This window comes from Lactuca serriola, chromosome 2 (assembly GCF_051521515.1).
Source record: "Lactuca serriola cultivar US96UC23 chromosome 2, Lser_US96UC23_V15, whole genome shotgun sequence".
NCBI classification, from domain to species: Eukaryota; Viridiplantae; Streptophyta; class Magnoliopsida; order Asterales; family Asteraceae; genus Lactuca; species Lactuca serriola.
Window position 1 is genome coordinate 29006778 of NC_136409.1, and position 17258 is coordinate 29024035.

At 38.3% G+C, this 17258-nt stretch overlaps 1 protein-coding gene across 1 annotated transcript; it reads right to left on the minus strand.

Moving 5' to 3' along the window:
• Positions 1–302: 302 nt before the first annotated feature.
• On the minus strand, positions 303–1714 carry LOC145090270 (F-box protein CPR1-like). The gene has a single exon (XM_079028563.1). The coding sequence runs from the start codon at positions 1587–1589 to the stop codon at positions 402–404; it is 1188 nt and encodes a 395-aa protein (XP_078884689.1). The 5' UTR covers positions 1590–1714; the 3' UTR covers positions 303–401.
• Positions 1715–17258: the final 15544 nt, after the last annotated feature.

The window sequence follows — 17258 nt, forward strand, 5'->3', positions numbered from 1 at the left end:
TTTTTATTTATGATTTTATTGATATTGTCTTGCATCTGTATGAGTAAGTGTACCTTGCAGTGATATTTGTCTGCTTATGTTCGGATTATATGTCATTTGCATACCATGAAACTTAAAATAGTATTTGAGTTATACATATTTTAAAACTAAATTTACAAGAATACATCTCCCTCTCCTAAGCTTTTGCAAATGAAAACTTTTTTGTTCATCTAAGCAACCATTGGCATATTCAAAAGCATAAACCAATTAGATTTTTTGTCATTCAGTTTATGGTTTTAAACATTAATTTGAATCATACCAAGTGATACAAAGTTAAACTTGAAGATAGAAATATAGACAAAAAAAAGAAACTAGTAATGAAAAATGCAATGTATCAACACTAACATGAGGAATCCATATTACTACAAGACACTACAATCTGACTGATCAAGCAGAAGTAGTGTTTCCATATACAAGCTAACAAATAATGCACCACGTTCTCCATTAATCCCTGTATCATTGAAGTATTTTGAGTTGGGTTCATAGACAACAAGTGAGGCTGGTTCTTCATAAACATCTTGTGTTTCCATCATAGCTTCACCCCTCTTTGTAAATCCCAGAATCTTTATTGAATCACATTCTTTCTCAATGGTGAACAACTTTGTAAACATATGAGGAATAGAATGATCCATAATCCATACATCACAAACTTGAAGTTCACTTTCTGATTGTGAATCAGTGTATGTAATGTATTCAAGCACAGCAAGAGAGTCACGTACCTTAGAGACAGATTGTGCAACACGTACAAAACCATGGTATGCTAAACTTTTTGGTAGATTTATCACTTTAAATTCATGGGTAGTCATATCAAATGAAACAATCAGATTTTTTTGTATCTGGCCATCATCATCATCATCAAGATACTGATCAAAAGCAGCCCAATAGATAAAATTATCTATAACTACTTGAGACCATGTAACTTGAATTGATTTCTTAGGCAGATTGTTAGATGGAATTCTCCAACTACCTCTACTCAATGTAAAAACTTCAACCATGGGAGAACTATCATCATCAGTTGTAGAATACGCATCAACATTTGTAATCTTGACAATGGTAGGGTCGTTAGTGATAGGACAAACCCCAAACCCAAGAACAAATTTTGACCAAAGTGACTCACCTGGAACAGTTACACAGATTGATTTTCTAATGGAGGGATTCCAAAGAACAGCCATTTCTGTTGCAAATTCAAAACGAGGATGACTTGGATCTTGATAATAACCGTAGAAACACAGCAATCCCTGAGAGCTACCCACCGTTTTTAAATCGTTTAAGAATTTTGAGAGCACAGGAACAGCGGGAGCGAGCTCTTGTTGGGCAAAGGCCTCATCATCGACAAAGGTAACATACTTTTCGTTTGTGTCTACTGGATCTTTGTACCATACAAGTAGATGTTGTGGATCAGGTTGGTGGACTCTGTAACCAGAGATAAACTCTGAGCTGTCGATCAAAAACTTCCATGGTTTTGATACGGATCTGAATCGAACCAATGACTTCACCGGAAGTCTTTTCATGATTTCCGCTTGGATTTCGAAAGCGACGTATTCTGACATTGTAATTTTGGGTGATGATCGGAGGTTATGAATTTCTAGGGTTTACGTAAGGGGGATAAGCGAAGGGTTTTTAGACCTCGATAGCGTTGCAACATTGTGTTCCCGCCAAAAACCCGGAAAAGCGATTTTACTGGAATCGCTAAAATAACAAAAATAGATGTCTTTCATGTTATCAATTTGGTGTTATAACGTAATAAAATAATATAAATAAGAATAGCAATCAATAATCATATAATATTAATTAGGATGTGTATTAAAGTGATGTTATACAATTATATTTTGATTTATCTAGTCATATTTATTGGTGCTTTATTGGGGCATAAAATTAAGTAATAATAAAATGATATATGATATAATATTAATTAGGATGTGTATTAAAGTGATACATGGTAAAAAAAAGATTAACGTTATTCTTTTATTAATATAAGGAGATTTTTTATTAGACAAAAAACAGATGACTTATAAGGATAATTAACTAATGATTTTGTTTATATTTGGTTCTTTTTTTGTATGTAATATATCATCAAATTTTTTGTTTGTGTTCACAATAACCCTTTTGACCGGCTATCATCTGAAGGAAAATGTCCAAATATAAATAAAATCAACAGTTAGTTATCCTCCTAAATTATTTTCCATATTTTCCCAAAAGCAAGGTTTCATTTATTTACTAATGAAAATACTTGTGTATAGTGAATCAATCCCTAGTTTTTACATTTTACTCATTGTCCTCTTCTTTTAACAATGTTATAATTAGAAAAGGTCCGCAGATACTCATTAGATATCTCAAGTAAATCCATCTCTTGACTTATTAGGATATTCAAAAATGATAAAACATAATTTTGTTCATTGATAAAGGTTTGTATTCGTCATCCATCATCTAAAGAAATCCTATAAATATCCTTCCCGAAATTATTAAAAAAAAGTTTGACAAGAGTTGTCATCAATCTAATTAAGATTATCAACATCAATTTTAGCATCTGATGTTGATGTTATACATGTTCGTTGAATTTACATCCATACAAGAAAAACCAACCATCAAATTACTTAATGTTTTTATTAAAGTTGTTTGTAATTTGTTTTGCATTTGTTGAACAATTTGCCATTAATATTTGAAAAACCCCTTTCTTTCTCCAAAGAGGCAATTAGCCTTGACATATACTAGCTCATTATTTCTAATTCATATTTTTTTAACTCATTTGTAACAAAAGGGAAAATGATTTGGTCACTTTCCTTTATTGTATGCAATATATCATCGAACTTGTTGTTTGTGTTCATCATGATAGCTAGTCAAAAGGATTATGGTGAACACAAACAACAAGTTTGATAGTATATTACGTACAAAAAAGAAATTGACCAGATGTGAACAAAATCAACAGCTGGATACCATTATGGGTCATTTTCCGGACAAAAATTCTTTAAATGGTCCAAGTAGCTTCCAACTTGTAGTTTCAAAACCTTATCTTTTGGGTAACTCTAAAAAAGGATAATTAATTTTTAAATGACCAATTTGTCTTTATTTATTTATTTTTTAATTTAATTATGATTTTCTTTTAGGATTTCCTTATGATTGGTAAGTGTCCAATATCATTAAATATTACTAATATTTCTAATAATAATAGAGTCTTCTTACTTGTCCTCAAGACTCAAATTAAGTAAAATCAATAAATAAGGAATTTGTTTATTAATTATTATAGTTTAATAATTAATTAAAAAACAATTGAAAATTATTTTGAAAATTAATTATTAGTTTAATTAATTAAAGGGTTGAGTTTAATTAATCAATAATTGATTAATCAGTTAGTTAATATTACAGAACCACACATGGAAGGGGGTAGACGAAATTTCCCTTAGGAATGAGGGAATTTATTTTTTAGGGTTATCTCTTCTAACATCAAATGGAGGATAAAACCTAAAAACTAATCCAATACTATAAATGGGGTATTAGGGGTTTCATTATTCTTTGCTCGTTTTTGGCTTGAAGTTTTCATCTCTTTTTCTTCCCATCTTGTGGACGAACTCTCTAAGACTTTGACCATCCATAGATATTTTTTATTCAACTATTTTGAGTTTATTAGATGTGAGCTAAAAGAGAAATTCTAGTTTGGGTCTTTTTGGTGGTTGTTGAGGCCAACAAAATAAATACCTTAAATCTTGTACACTAAAATATCGTATAGCGGTAAAGGGATCGTATCCACGATGATTGGATCAATTCGTAACTCTATGAAAATCTTGTTGTACACATACTTGTGAAACTAAAATAAAAATAAAAATTGGGTTTTTATCTTTTGTTTGTTTAAGGAAACTAAAATTATACTAAAACTTGGTAATTGCAAGTAAACAAGCAAAGAATTTTGATTCAAATCAAGGTGAGAAAGATGGTTGACATTGAAATTTAATCACTTGAACATTTGGCTGAATAATCATTTGAATCTCAAGGTGCAGTAATTGTGTTCAAAATCAAACTTAGCTAGAGCAACTTATAAGAATAACTTGCCTCAACTCTTCTTAAATGTTAAAATGGTTAAAGAAGCTCGTAAAATATTTCCTTAATCAAAGTCACAAAATTAATGAAGCATGTAATTTGTGAAAATTATTTAGCATTAGGTTTGAAGAGTTACCAACTTCAAAAGGTAATTAAATGCATTCATTACCATTATGTAGAAAATATTTTATTAGTCTAAATGAAATGAAAACAAACATCCAAACTAATTGTTGCTTGTTAATTTGAAGATGCATTATTTAGTAAAGAAGTTAACCAACAAAATTAATATCCATACATCTCAACTCCTAATTGAAGATATATAAATATAAATGAAGTTTTCTAGAAAATATCTTTATTGACATTCAAACACAAGTTCATGAAATTCTCTAAAATAACCTAAGTATTCAAGGAACAACACCCAGGTCAACCAAATGTTAGTTTAGACAAGGATGGCTAAACTCAAGAAAATGAAATTGTTGGGTCATATTTTTATGGTTTATGTTGGGCTTATAATTTATATTATATATGGGCTTGGGCCTTTAAGGCTTTGTACTTGGTATATATATTGCTTTTCAGTCGTTTAGGTAGTTTGTTCGTTCATTCAGTGTGGTATTCGGCAGTTAAGATTTTTATTGATATACCAGAAAAATTGATCTAATATAATCGTGTGCATTAAGTATTTTGTGTGTTCTTGAATTACTATCTGATTTATATTCCACATTTATTAGATAGTCTGATTGATATCTTAATAAGCTAAGTGTTTTGAGACTTACAAGTGGTATTAGAGCTTTGTTAAGGTATCATTCGATTCAAGAAGGCTTTGGAGTCTTGTTTTTGTTGCTATTTTGGATTTTTAACTTAATCAAAATTTTAACAAATTTCGATTTGATTAAAAGGTTCTACTGTTCATCGTATTTTGTTATTGGGAGTTCATTAGTTCATCAAATATTCTACATGTTCATCGGATTGAAATTGGAACCTTATCAATTTGAATAACGTATTTTAAGGAATTTGATTTGTTTTTGTTTCAAACATTTCAAGGATTTCGGTCAAATATCAATTCAAATTTTTATTATTTCAGTCATTACTTCTTTAATTTGCTTTTTGGTCAAGACCTTTTGGTCAAAATTGGTGTTTTCGGTCAACACTTTGTGGCGAAATCACCAAAAGAAATCAAGGTTTTCGGTGGGATTCTCGGCCGAAATCATTTATTATCGGTGTTTACTCTTGGTGTTTTCGGTCAACAATCCTTGTTGACCTTTGGTATTTTCAACTAATTTCTCTTTTATTCGGTATTATTCAAAGGGAATCTCACAGTACAACAAAAGAGGTAAGTAAACCTCGTGCTCTCAATCTTGTGAGGATAAAATAAATCATTACCGTGAACAAAAGGAAATATTGGTAAAAGAGGTTTTTAACCTTAAAAATGAAATCTACAACGTTAAGAAACTCAACAAGCCTCTAAAATAAAAACTAGATGCTCAAAATAAAGACTTAATTAAGCTTTGGGATGAATATAGCACAAAATGTGTTCACCATTGTTATGCTAAAAAGGAAATTGCCAAATTAACTGCCGAACTTCATGTGTTAAAAGCTAAATTTAAAGATGTTGAATTTAACTTTAAATAATTTGACATGTTAAGTGAGGTAGTTGTGTCCATGATAGAAAAACAACTAAAATTTAAGAATAATCAGAATAAAGGTCTAGGGTATCACTGTAGCACTCGGTTCCTGATATGTAATTTATTTTGCTTTATTTTTGCATTTTTTGCCTGGGACTCGGCGATTTGAAGGCCCAACTCGTCGATTAGGAGTGGGTTTGGACACGGGACTTAAGTGATGGACTCGTTGAGTCGGTGGCCAGACTCGACGAGTAGGCTTTGACTGGACAAAACCCTAATCTGAGGGTTTGCACCCTATTTAATCATCTTTTTCAGCCACCACTCGTCCCTAATGCTCCCAAAGACCCTCCATAGCAAACCCTGAGTGTTTTGGTGCAAGATATAAGGTTTTTGAGTGATTTTTGTGGGTTTTGACCTCAAGTAAGAAGGAAGAGCATAGAAAGATCAAGAGGAGGCTGAAGGATTCGAGTTTGGTTCATCATTTGCAGTCATTGAGGTATAAAGTCTGTACCTTTCTTGTTTGTTTGTTAGATCCCTTTTTGGGGAAGATTTAGGGCTTTTAAGCCATATGAGATGACCAACCATGATATGCAAACATGGTTGGCGGTCAAAACTTCAGATCTAGCACTTGGGAAGAGTCACGAGACAGATTTCGGTTGCTTTTGCACCCAAGGAAGGCCCCATGCAACAAAAGAGCCATTTTAGAGCCTTTCTGGCTTAAAAGTCCCATGCATACACGTAAAGTTCATAACTTTACGTGCTAGATCGAGCTTAGGGGCTTGGATCTATCATTTGGACAAGTGTTTTACATCAGAAATCGAGGATTTAGGGTGTGGATGTTATCGACTCGGTGATTCCGTTCTTAGGACTCAAAGAGTCCAAGGCTTTGAGTCTCATATCTATTGAGGGCCAAAAGAACTCAGTTGGGTATTAGAAGGGTTGTAGCAGCACAAAAGGAGTGACCCAATGCATTGGACTTAGTTTTAGACCTGGAGTTCATGGGACTCGCCGATGCTAGAACAGACTCGACGAGTCCAAGGCAATCTTCTTATGTTTGAAGATGAACTCGACGAGTTGTTCATACAACTCGGCGAGTCAAATGATGGTTCATTGATGTTCGTAAAGAAGGGGAACTCGTAGAGTCATTCTCGACAAGTTGACTCATGGATAAGGACGAGTAAAGGGTAGGGACTCGACGAGTTGACGGCCCAACTCGGCGAGTCGGGTCAACTAGAAGTTGACTTTGTCTTGGACTTGGTTGGGGGTAAAATAGTCATTTTACCCTAAGAGTTGATATCAAATTCTGACTGAGTGTTTTGCGGGGATTATAGCCGAAGGATTTCCGGAGCAGCAGTATACAGAGGTTTCCTGCACAGATATTCAACAGCTACTCGTACAAGGTGAGTTACCTTCCAGTAGGAGTGGGTCTAAAACCACAATACCGGCCCACCAAAGAGGAATAATTAGGAGATGATTGTCTTTGTGATAATTATCTTGGTTTGGTTATGTGCCTTGGTTATGAGATTTATCTGTATGATATGTTATGTGTATAGTAGCGATCAGTTTCCCTGACAGCGGTCCTTAGGACCGAAGGGTAGGTTAGTACCCGGATATGCCTGACTGTATGTTTATATCTTGATGTTGCTTGCTAGTGGTAGGGGTGGAATAGTCCCCAGTTACTGGTTGAAAGATACCGATGACAGTTACCGGTTGAAAGATATCGATGATGATTACCGGTTGAAAGATACCGATGTCGATTACCAGTTGAAAGATACCGACGATATTGTATGGTATGTGGTATGATGGGGGAACTCACTAAGCTTTGTGTTTAAGGGTTCTGTTTTGGTTTCAGATACCTCTTCGTCTAAGAGAAAGGAGTCGGTGGCGTAGCATCGCATCACACACACACACATGATTCCACATCGGATTTTCTGGGATTATACTCTATTTTCATTATTTTGATGTCATGGTTTGGGATACAATATTATGATTTTGTAACGTGTTGCTTTATTGACAATGTTTTAAAAATTATTAATTCAAAAGTTAAATTTCGGGCTTGAATTTTGGGATGTTACAATATGTGTGCTTCCTCCCTACTCCCTGTTCCTCGTTGGGTTGTGGGTCTGGGGTGGAGTCGCACAACTGAACATCCTGCCGACCTCAATTATAAACGGACTGCATACACCAAGTATTAGAAGTTGAGCCAAGTATGAGCTCTGCCACGAACCTCATAGTAAAGCCCTTCATCCTATTCCATAAAATAGGAGTTGGGGTCAAGAGAACCACTGCGGGTTGAGCTACTATAATGACCACAAATCCGAAATTTGTTGTCATGTCGGTTAAGCCACATAGTAGCTAACACCCTCCGTTAGTAAAGAGATTAAAGTTCCGAGTGATGGGAACCTATACTCACTGGATTTGACCTAGACCGGGAAAACATAGAACCTTCGGAAGAGTAGTCGCAGTAGATGCTCTCACTACTCAGGCACTTCATCCACCCCGTTACCGACGAGTAGTGCCTAGGATCCTCCGCTCTCTCGCATGGAGGAAGTCACCGTCGCCCTGTAGACGATAGACTGCATTCTCCGAAGTGAACACTAGAATACCGAGAACCACAGCATAAACTCCGCAGCCAAGAATACTTGATCAAAGTGCGAAAGTAGTGTGTTAAGTCTTATAACCCAGATCCCGAAGAGATTATGGACTTGACACCACTCTAGGCGTTAGTCGATGGGTTACACAAGAACACGCGCTTTCCGCACTAGAATAAACCAACGCCTTGGAAATTAGGGCACGTCTCGCGAGATTCATCAGACTATCAGGTGTTCCACGAATACTATCTCACGCAGAAATCGTAGAACCACCTCCCGAGATAGTCCAACACTCGTCTGGTGAAACCCTATCTCCCCGACCCTGAGGGTTTCCGTATCTCAAGATTCGTTAGTGCAGGTTCATTTTGCACGAGCTTGAGATAGACACTCTACAGCAAGCAGATAACCGTAGACACACAACCCATCCAATGATCTAGAAAGTCTCTAACAACCAATTGACAGGAAACGCGAAACCAAAGACAACCCGAGCTTCCTAAGAACCAACCTAAAGGACTAAACATCCAGTACGAGTGAGAATGTTAGGAACTTCGGAATGGCGATCACGCCAGTGATGATCTTGCCATAGAAGTACACTATGTTCTAAGTACCGAGAAGCTCTACCCTTCCGAGAGCCTAGGACCATCTGAGAATCCTCGCGGAGATTTGGTCCAACCCTCGTTAGACCACTACTACTTCCGAATATTCCACAAGTTTCACACCCGATCGAACCATCTCCTAGACTTGATCAGTGTTGCCCGACGTCACTCTTCGTATCCCACTCATCTTGATAGAAACCGTTGAGAACCATAACCTCGTAGATACACCAGTCGGAACCCACTAACTACACGAGACGGAATCCGCATCCCGTAAGTGACGGTCTGTTGGAATGACAAGCACAAACCAGAGTTCACTTGGGAATGCGAGGACAAACCGAATAGGAAGTACCCTCCTGCTTCTATCATTCGTACCTACTACCTTGCCTAGACCTGAATTTCGGGACGAAATTCCCTCTAACGGGGGGATGATGTGACAACCCAAAGTTTATTCCGTTACATTACCCCGTTACCGTTAACGGAATATTCCATTTTATAAAAGTTCCGTTAATTAGAGGGTGCCAAATAAATAAATGTTTTATTTATTTATCTTTTTACGTCGTTATAGTCGTAATAAAGTAAATAAAAACACATAATATACATTTCCATTTAATTGGAAAAAGTTAGTTTTTATTATTACGATCACTAAATCGGGTGCGACCAAAAGCCCCGTATAACGGCAGTATCGGGTAGATTTCCACTGAGCTTCAACTCAAGCCCCTATATAAGGGGGAGTAAAATCACTTTCAACCTTTTTCACCCTCTCTCTATACTCTCTCCCATACAAGCCCGTTTTCGACTCAAATCCGCAACCAAACGCCTCCAAATCGTAAGTCTCCTTACCCTAGCTTATTCTAAACATCATGGATTGTTGTTATAGCCCAAAAATCGACCATTTAAGCTGTGGAAAAGGAGTTTACGGCCTAAGATCCTCCTTAGGCCGTAAACCCCTTAAATAAGGCCAAAATGACCCAAGTTTGTCCCGTTGAGCCTAGGAACCAATTAAGGAATTTATCTAGGAGTGTTTAAACACGAAAACAAAAAGTTTTAGGGCCTAAAAGAGAGTTTACAGCCCAAGCACATGCTTAGGCCGTAAACACCTCTTATGCTTGTAAAAATGCCCCAAAAACACTCCCAAACCACCCTTAGGCTTAATACATAAATTAGGGGCTTGCTATTTCAGTTTTAGAACATTCAAACACAAGGAAATATGGGGTAAATTGGATTTTACGGCCCAAGCAAGTGCCTAGGCCGTAAACACCCCCAAACTATGTCAAAAGATGGTTTTTGTCCCCCAAATGGCCTTAGACCTTGACTACAAATTACTAGAAGTGAATTAGGGACTTTAAACTTCCATAAAATCAAAGGATAGGAGTTCACGGCCGTGAACTCCCATAGGGGTGGTTCATGGGCGGTAAACTCCCATATTGTCCCTTTAAAAGCCTTAAATCCCTTCATACAATTTAGTTTTGGACCTAGCAAAATTCCATGAAGAAGGTAAAGCCTTAAAACATCCTAGAAACCCCTCACCATGAGTATAAGGCCATAAACTTATGAGGAGTTGTCCCAGGGCCGTAAACTAAGTGTATAGAGTTTACTCTTGAAGAGTAAACTCCATTCCTAAGTCATTCACACCCTTAGATGTTACCCGGGACACCCCAAACACTTAACCAAAGTATTTTCCGCTCCTTAGAGTGCGTATACTTGTTTAATTAGTATTAAATGTACTAATTGTATGTGAACATATGTTATCATATGTTAAATAGGTCACTAAGTGTGTCCAAGTCTTTACTTGAGACCGAGCACCCAACCGGCACCTTCGTCGGATCCACTTACACCAGGTGAGTTCATACCCCTGAATGAACCTTTTAAATGCTTTTACATGTTTTATAGGGGGGGGAATACAAGTTAAACATGCCAGTTATCATATCAATCACATGTGATTGATAACCCGTATGCACAAGGATTTACCACACTATTAACTGTTTTACCGAGAATGACACTGTAAATGGTTTTCTAAAAACATAGTTATTTGTTCAGCTTTTACTTATGATGTTTAATCAAAGTTTCATTTTAAACTTGTTTATGAAAGGTTTTCAAAGGATTTTTAAAGATTTTCAAACTTATTTTACAAAGGAATACAAAGTCGTGATTTTCTTAATATATAAGGGTTTTTCCGAAGTTTTCGTCTATGTTTTTATACGTCTACTTAGTTAAGGTACCACTGCGTTATTTCTGTTTAGTTAATACCTCCACTTCGTGATACACTTATACTTGAGAACGCCTCCACTTCGTGATACGCTTATACTTGAGAACATCTCCACTTCGTGATACACTTATACTTGAGAATGCCCCCACTTCATTATACACTTATACCTGATAACACTTCCACATAGTTAGAAGTATGCCTGTGCTTGTATAGATGCATATAAATAATGTTTGAAGGATTTAGGAAGGCTTGTTCGCCCTATTTCCTTTTCTTCGTTGAGATGTGGTCTGGTGGGATCGGATGTCCGTCCGAAGGTCGTTTGATCATTAATTATATATTATGTATGCAAGCATAGTCATATGGGTTTACATTAGTCTGTTCAGTTATGAGTCTCTACCTCTAGTTCAACACTTATATTGGAAACACACTACCCACTATTTGGGATGCATCTTCGGGACACGGCCTTCTCCGTCGTCTAGTTGGTAACCAGAGTCTCCTGTAGGGAGAGCGGACATTGTGTGTATAGATGTATACGAGATTGACACCCCCGCACCCTGACTGCTAGCTACAGTCCACGACCTACCAAGCCAAGGGGTGACAAATGTCATATTCCATAGATGCTTGTAGGGCGTCAGGTACTCTAGTGTCAATTAGTATGGTTACGAGTATCCCAGGTTACCTTATAATTCATGGCCATAAGGTAACGGTATTTCACCAGCAATTTACACTATATGCTGGGAACCCACTCTCAGAGTCACACTGTTTTTAGAACTTGGTAGTTGTATCTTTCATTTGATACTGTCTGGGGTCTGTATTCACTGTTTTTAGACCTTGCTAGCTGTATCTTTCATTTGATACTGTCTGGGGTCTGTATTCACTGTTTTTAGACCTTGCTAGCTGTATCATTCATTTGATACTGTCTGGGGTCTGTATTCACTGTTTTTTAGACCTTACTAGTCGTACCTTTCATTTGGTACCATATGGGGTCTGTGTCTCCCTTTGTTAGACTGAGCCAGGCGTGTCGTTTGTTCGATACTCTCCTGGAGTCTATGATTCCTTCTGCCTTAGTCAGCAGTCCTCACTACTGAGGCATATGTTATTTTCCCTGATTCCTCTTGCTTTCTTTAATAATCAAATTCTGTATTTTGATAATGATATCGATTAAGGGAAAAACTACTTTTACCACATAACTCCGTCCAGTCTTGGTAGAAGACTGCTTTTATTAAAGAAAATATAGGATTTTCTGGAAAAGACACTAATGTAATGGATACACTGAAACTACCACTTTTATTAAGTTATTTGGATAAAATGACACTAAATACTTATGAACTAACCAGCATTTGTAAAAATGCTGATACTCGCTTTTCAAATAACTTGTATTCTCAGGTCAGCATTAGACAGGTACATCCCCGGAGCTTCTGACGAAGACAGTTTAGTACCAAGCTGTACTTATTATATTTATTTGTACTACCTTGATGTATTATAATGTAAACCATGTAAACTATTACTATTAATGCAATGTTTTGTTGTACTTTGATTACTATAATGCATGTGTTGTGATACTTGACATGACGTCATCCACCCCAGAACGTTTCCGCCGTTCCGGTTTTGGGGTGTGACAGATTGGTATCAGAGCATTGTTTATAGTGAGTTAAGTATATCAATTCATAAAAGATATACAGCCTATAAATACAAAGGAATAAAACACTCTGACCAAGAATTATACTTTAAAATATAACCATATTTTACCAAAGTATAATAACATCCAAAATCTAAACACTCGAACAAAAGTATCACAAGAAGAACAATAATAAAAGTCTTCAGATGTTGAACATTACCGTCGAACCTGGGCAGTTATGTAATTGTAAGCTGGAATAAATGTAACCTGATCAACTACATTTATTCGAGATGCGAAGAACGTGTGCTTGGGTGTGATAGTGGTGTTGCAACAGGTCTGAAACTTACCAACTAGGAATGCTAGAGCCAAACATAAAGTTAAAATACTATAGGAGTATTTTGGAATACTAAAAGACTAACAATAATCTCAGAATCATAATCAGAAGATAAGAATCAAACAAGAAATTAAAATACCATAGGGGTATTTTAGGATACATAGATGACCTTGTGTGAAGAACTAAAAAGATCCTTATTGATATACCTATAAATACAGAGGGTATACTCCCAAGGTTATATATAATAAGGATCCTATAGGCTAAGAATGTGTGGTTTCGCCCTACTTCCTTTTCCTCGTTGGGATGTGGATATAGAGTAGTATCACATATTCGAAGGCCTATCGGATCTAAGCTATATATGATTTGTATACCCTGTGTAATCGTAGCAGGACTCGATATGGATCATCTAGTAAAATGTTAATAATCTCTTAGGATTCTTTAGACACTTCCATTCTCGCACGAACCCTGTAGACAACCCTACCCACTTCAGTGCTTGACAGAAGAGTTGATGCAGACCCAGAAGAGGTTCATTGAGAAGATTTCCAGTTCGGAAATAAATGAACTGGGTCGAGACTATTGAATTCACCAAGTACCTATATCTCTTTAGGGGTATCGATGAGAAACTCGCCTAAACTTCCGAGATTTCCAGTCATCCATCATGAGGTGATGACACCCAGAGTTGGATTCGGAAGCAAGGCGGAGTAGAGATTCCATATGTCTCTATGAGGAGAGAACTCTAGGTAACTACTCGAAGGAAACCAACGTCGACTTCAGTCAAAGATACGAGGCAGACAGAGAGGGAGCCAATACATGGAACCCGAGAAGTGTCTTTTCCTCGTGTTCGTCACGTTAATACACCCATAAAATAATACAATATAGTGAGTTAGTGATTACACTACTCACGCTATGTGTTAGGTAAATCGTCGTTTCCCGTTGCCAGTTACACGATTTGAGCGGATCCCCGCACCTCTATTGAGAGTATCTAGCCATAAGCCTTCATGAGCCTCTCTTTCCGCGGTTTCGTTCCGAACTGTTCTCAAATCTCTCCAGGTCGGAGAGTGAAACCTTTCCCAGTATAAAAGGTAACTTAGTAGGAATGACTCGCATCTTCTGGCCTTTTCCCGATACTCATACTCCTACCTTGATTACCAGGACTACATCATAGGGATGTAGGTCGACACTCATACAACCAGTACCCGAGGCACGGGAAAAATTTATGCCTAATACAGTCAGGACAGATATGTCCAGGGCTAGCCATCGTCTCTCATCATCTTGTATTCCTTTCCATGTAGGAAAAACCATGCCACCAAAGAAGCGCAACCAGTCCGCAAGCAAGAAAACTACTCTCTTATTCGATGAAGCTACGTTCCAAGCTGCAGTCTCGGCAGCCGTAGCAGCTGTCATGGCTCACCTGAATGCTTACAATGCCAATGTTAGTAAGGGCCCTATCGGGATTTCTGATCCTAGCAATGGACAGTAGCAACCAACCCCTGCATACCCAGCCACCCAAGAACCTCAACCGAATCCACTGAAGAGAAAACTCAAGATCGAGGAGGGAGGTACCTCGGCTCAAGGACCTTCCGAAGGGCAACAAGATGAGGCAGTCAATACCCCTGTCAATCCTTCCCTCCCGACTTCAAGAACACCATATCTAGGAAACCTTCCCCACTGCGGCAAGTGCAGCTACCATCATCATGGTATATGTCGGGAACTCCACTGTACTAGATGCAATAGGAAGGGGCACACCTCACGTACCTGCAGAGCCCCGGTTGAGTTTATTACATCAACCACTAATGCGGCGACCAATATAGTTTGTCACCTATGTGGTGAAAAGGGACACCTCAAAAGGGACTGCCCAACCGAAGGAAAAGACAAGGACACATGAGGAGTCTGACTCTACTGCTTAGGGAGAAGCATCAAGAAACTCGGTAGATTTTTGGTATGTCTTTCGATCTCAGATAACTAAATTGAAAACATTTAAAAGACTAATTCAAAATGTAAATATTTCCCGAATAAGGCGAAAGTCGCAGCACCGTTATAAAATTTAAAATTCATTAGGTAAAACTATAATGGCTAAACATATACGTTACGACCATGTATAGTTAAGATGGATAGATCTAGAGTGAGTGAATGCCGCCTCATTTCCTGTTCCTCGTTTGGTTGTGGATTTAGGGCGGAGTCGCTCAGTCAACAGTCCTCCCCACCTTAATTACACATGACTTGTATATGTTAGGCGATTATAGAAATTCCTCGTGAGAATCCATTCATAAAAAGGTACTCTACTCGGAAACACTTAGGACTCTCTATAGTTCCGCGTCAACTCTATCGGTCCAAGTATCCGTGGCAGTGATACACAAGACAAAACCCGAGACGCCTAGAACTTGTGTGCTTGTTTGGCGCATGACTCTATCGATCTTCATTTTATATCATGTCGAAGTGTACCAACTTCGACGACTCTATCGATCATGGTTTGACTTCGCTCAACCATGTGTTCATCCCTAGTGCTGTGTAAAAAGAACTTTCTCTGTAGCCATGTCGGAAAATAAAGGTTCTTCCGAACCTAAACATAATGCAAATAACCAAACCTAATGCGATCCGTCAGTCGTCACTTTTATTTCAATCCTTCCGAAGTACCCAGGAGAGGGGTACCGTGCACTGTTAACCAACCCTCCTTAGAAAAATGGAAACCGAAGCGAAAGACACTGCGAGATACTCCAGAAGACGATAACCATCCAAAGCATACTTCGTAGATTCCCCAGAAAGACCCTTCGCACCTCGCACATCAGGTTCGTGAACCCAGAGGATAGAACTCATGGTACTAACCACTATAACCAGGTATATGCATAAAGGGGGTATATAGTTGAAATCAAAAAGAGTTAAGATGTGTGCTTCCTCCCTACTCCTTGTTCCTCGTTGGGCTGTGGGTCTGGGGTGGAGTCGCACAACTGAACATCCTGCCGACCTCAATTATATACGGCCTGCATACACCAAATATTAGAAGTTGAGCCAAGTATGAGCTCTGCCACGAACCTCATAGTAAAGCCCTTCATCCTATTCCATAAAATAGGAGCTGGGGTCAAGAGAACCACTACAGGTTGAGCTACTATAATGACCACAAATCCGAAATTTGTTGTCATGCCGGTTAAGCCACATAGTAGCTAACACCCTCCGTTAGTAAAGAGATTAAAGTTCCGAGTGATGGGAACCTATACTCACTGGATTTGACCTAGACCGAGAAAACATAGAACCTTCGGAAGAGTAGTCGCAGTAGATGCTCGCACTACTCAGGCACTTCGTCCACCCCGTTACCGACGAGTAGTGCCTAGGATCCTCCGCTCTCTCGCATGGAGGAAGTCACCGTCGCCCTGTAGACGATAGACTGCATTCTCCAAAGTGAACACTAGAATACCGAGAATCACAGGATAACCTCCGCAACCAAGAATACTTGATCAAAGTGAGAAAGTAGTGTGTTAAGTCTTATAACCCAGATCCTGAAGAGATTATGGACTTGACACCACTCTAGGCGTTAGTCGATGGGTTATACAAGAACACACGCTTTCCGCACTAGAATAAACCAACGCCTTGGAAATTAGGGCACGTATCGCGAGATTCATCGGACTATCAGGTGTTCCACGAATACTATCTCACGTAGAAATCGTAGAACCACCTCCCGAGATAGTCCAACACTCATCTGGTGAAACCCTATCTCCCCGACCCTGAGGGTTTCTATATCTCAAGATTTGTTAGTGCAGGTTCATTTTGCACGAGCTTGAGATAGACACTCTACAGCAAGCAGATAACCGTAGACACACAACCCATACGATGATCTAGAAAGTCTCTAACAGCCAATTGACAGGAAATGCAAAACTAAAGACAACCCGAGCTTCCTAAGAACCAACCTGAAGGACTAAACATCCAGTACCAGTGAGAACGTTAGGAACTTCGGAATGGCGATCACGCCAGTGATGATCTTGCCATAGAAGTACACTATGTTCTAAGTACCGAGAAGCTCTACCCTTCCGAGAGCCTAGGACCATCTGAGAATCCTCGCGGAGATTTGGTCCAACCCTCGTCAGACCACTACTACTTCCGAATATTCCACAAGTTTCACACCCGATCGAACCATCTCCTAGACTTGATCAGTGTTGCCCGACGTCACTCTTCGTATCCCACTCATCTTGATAGAAACCGTTGAGAACCATAACCTCGTAGATACACCA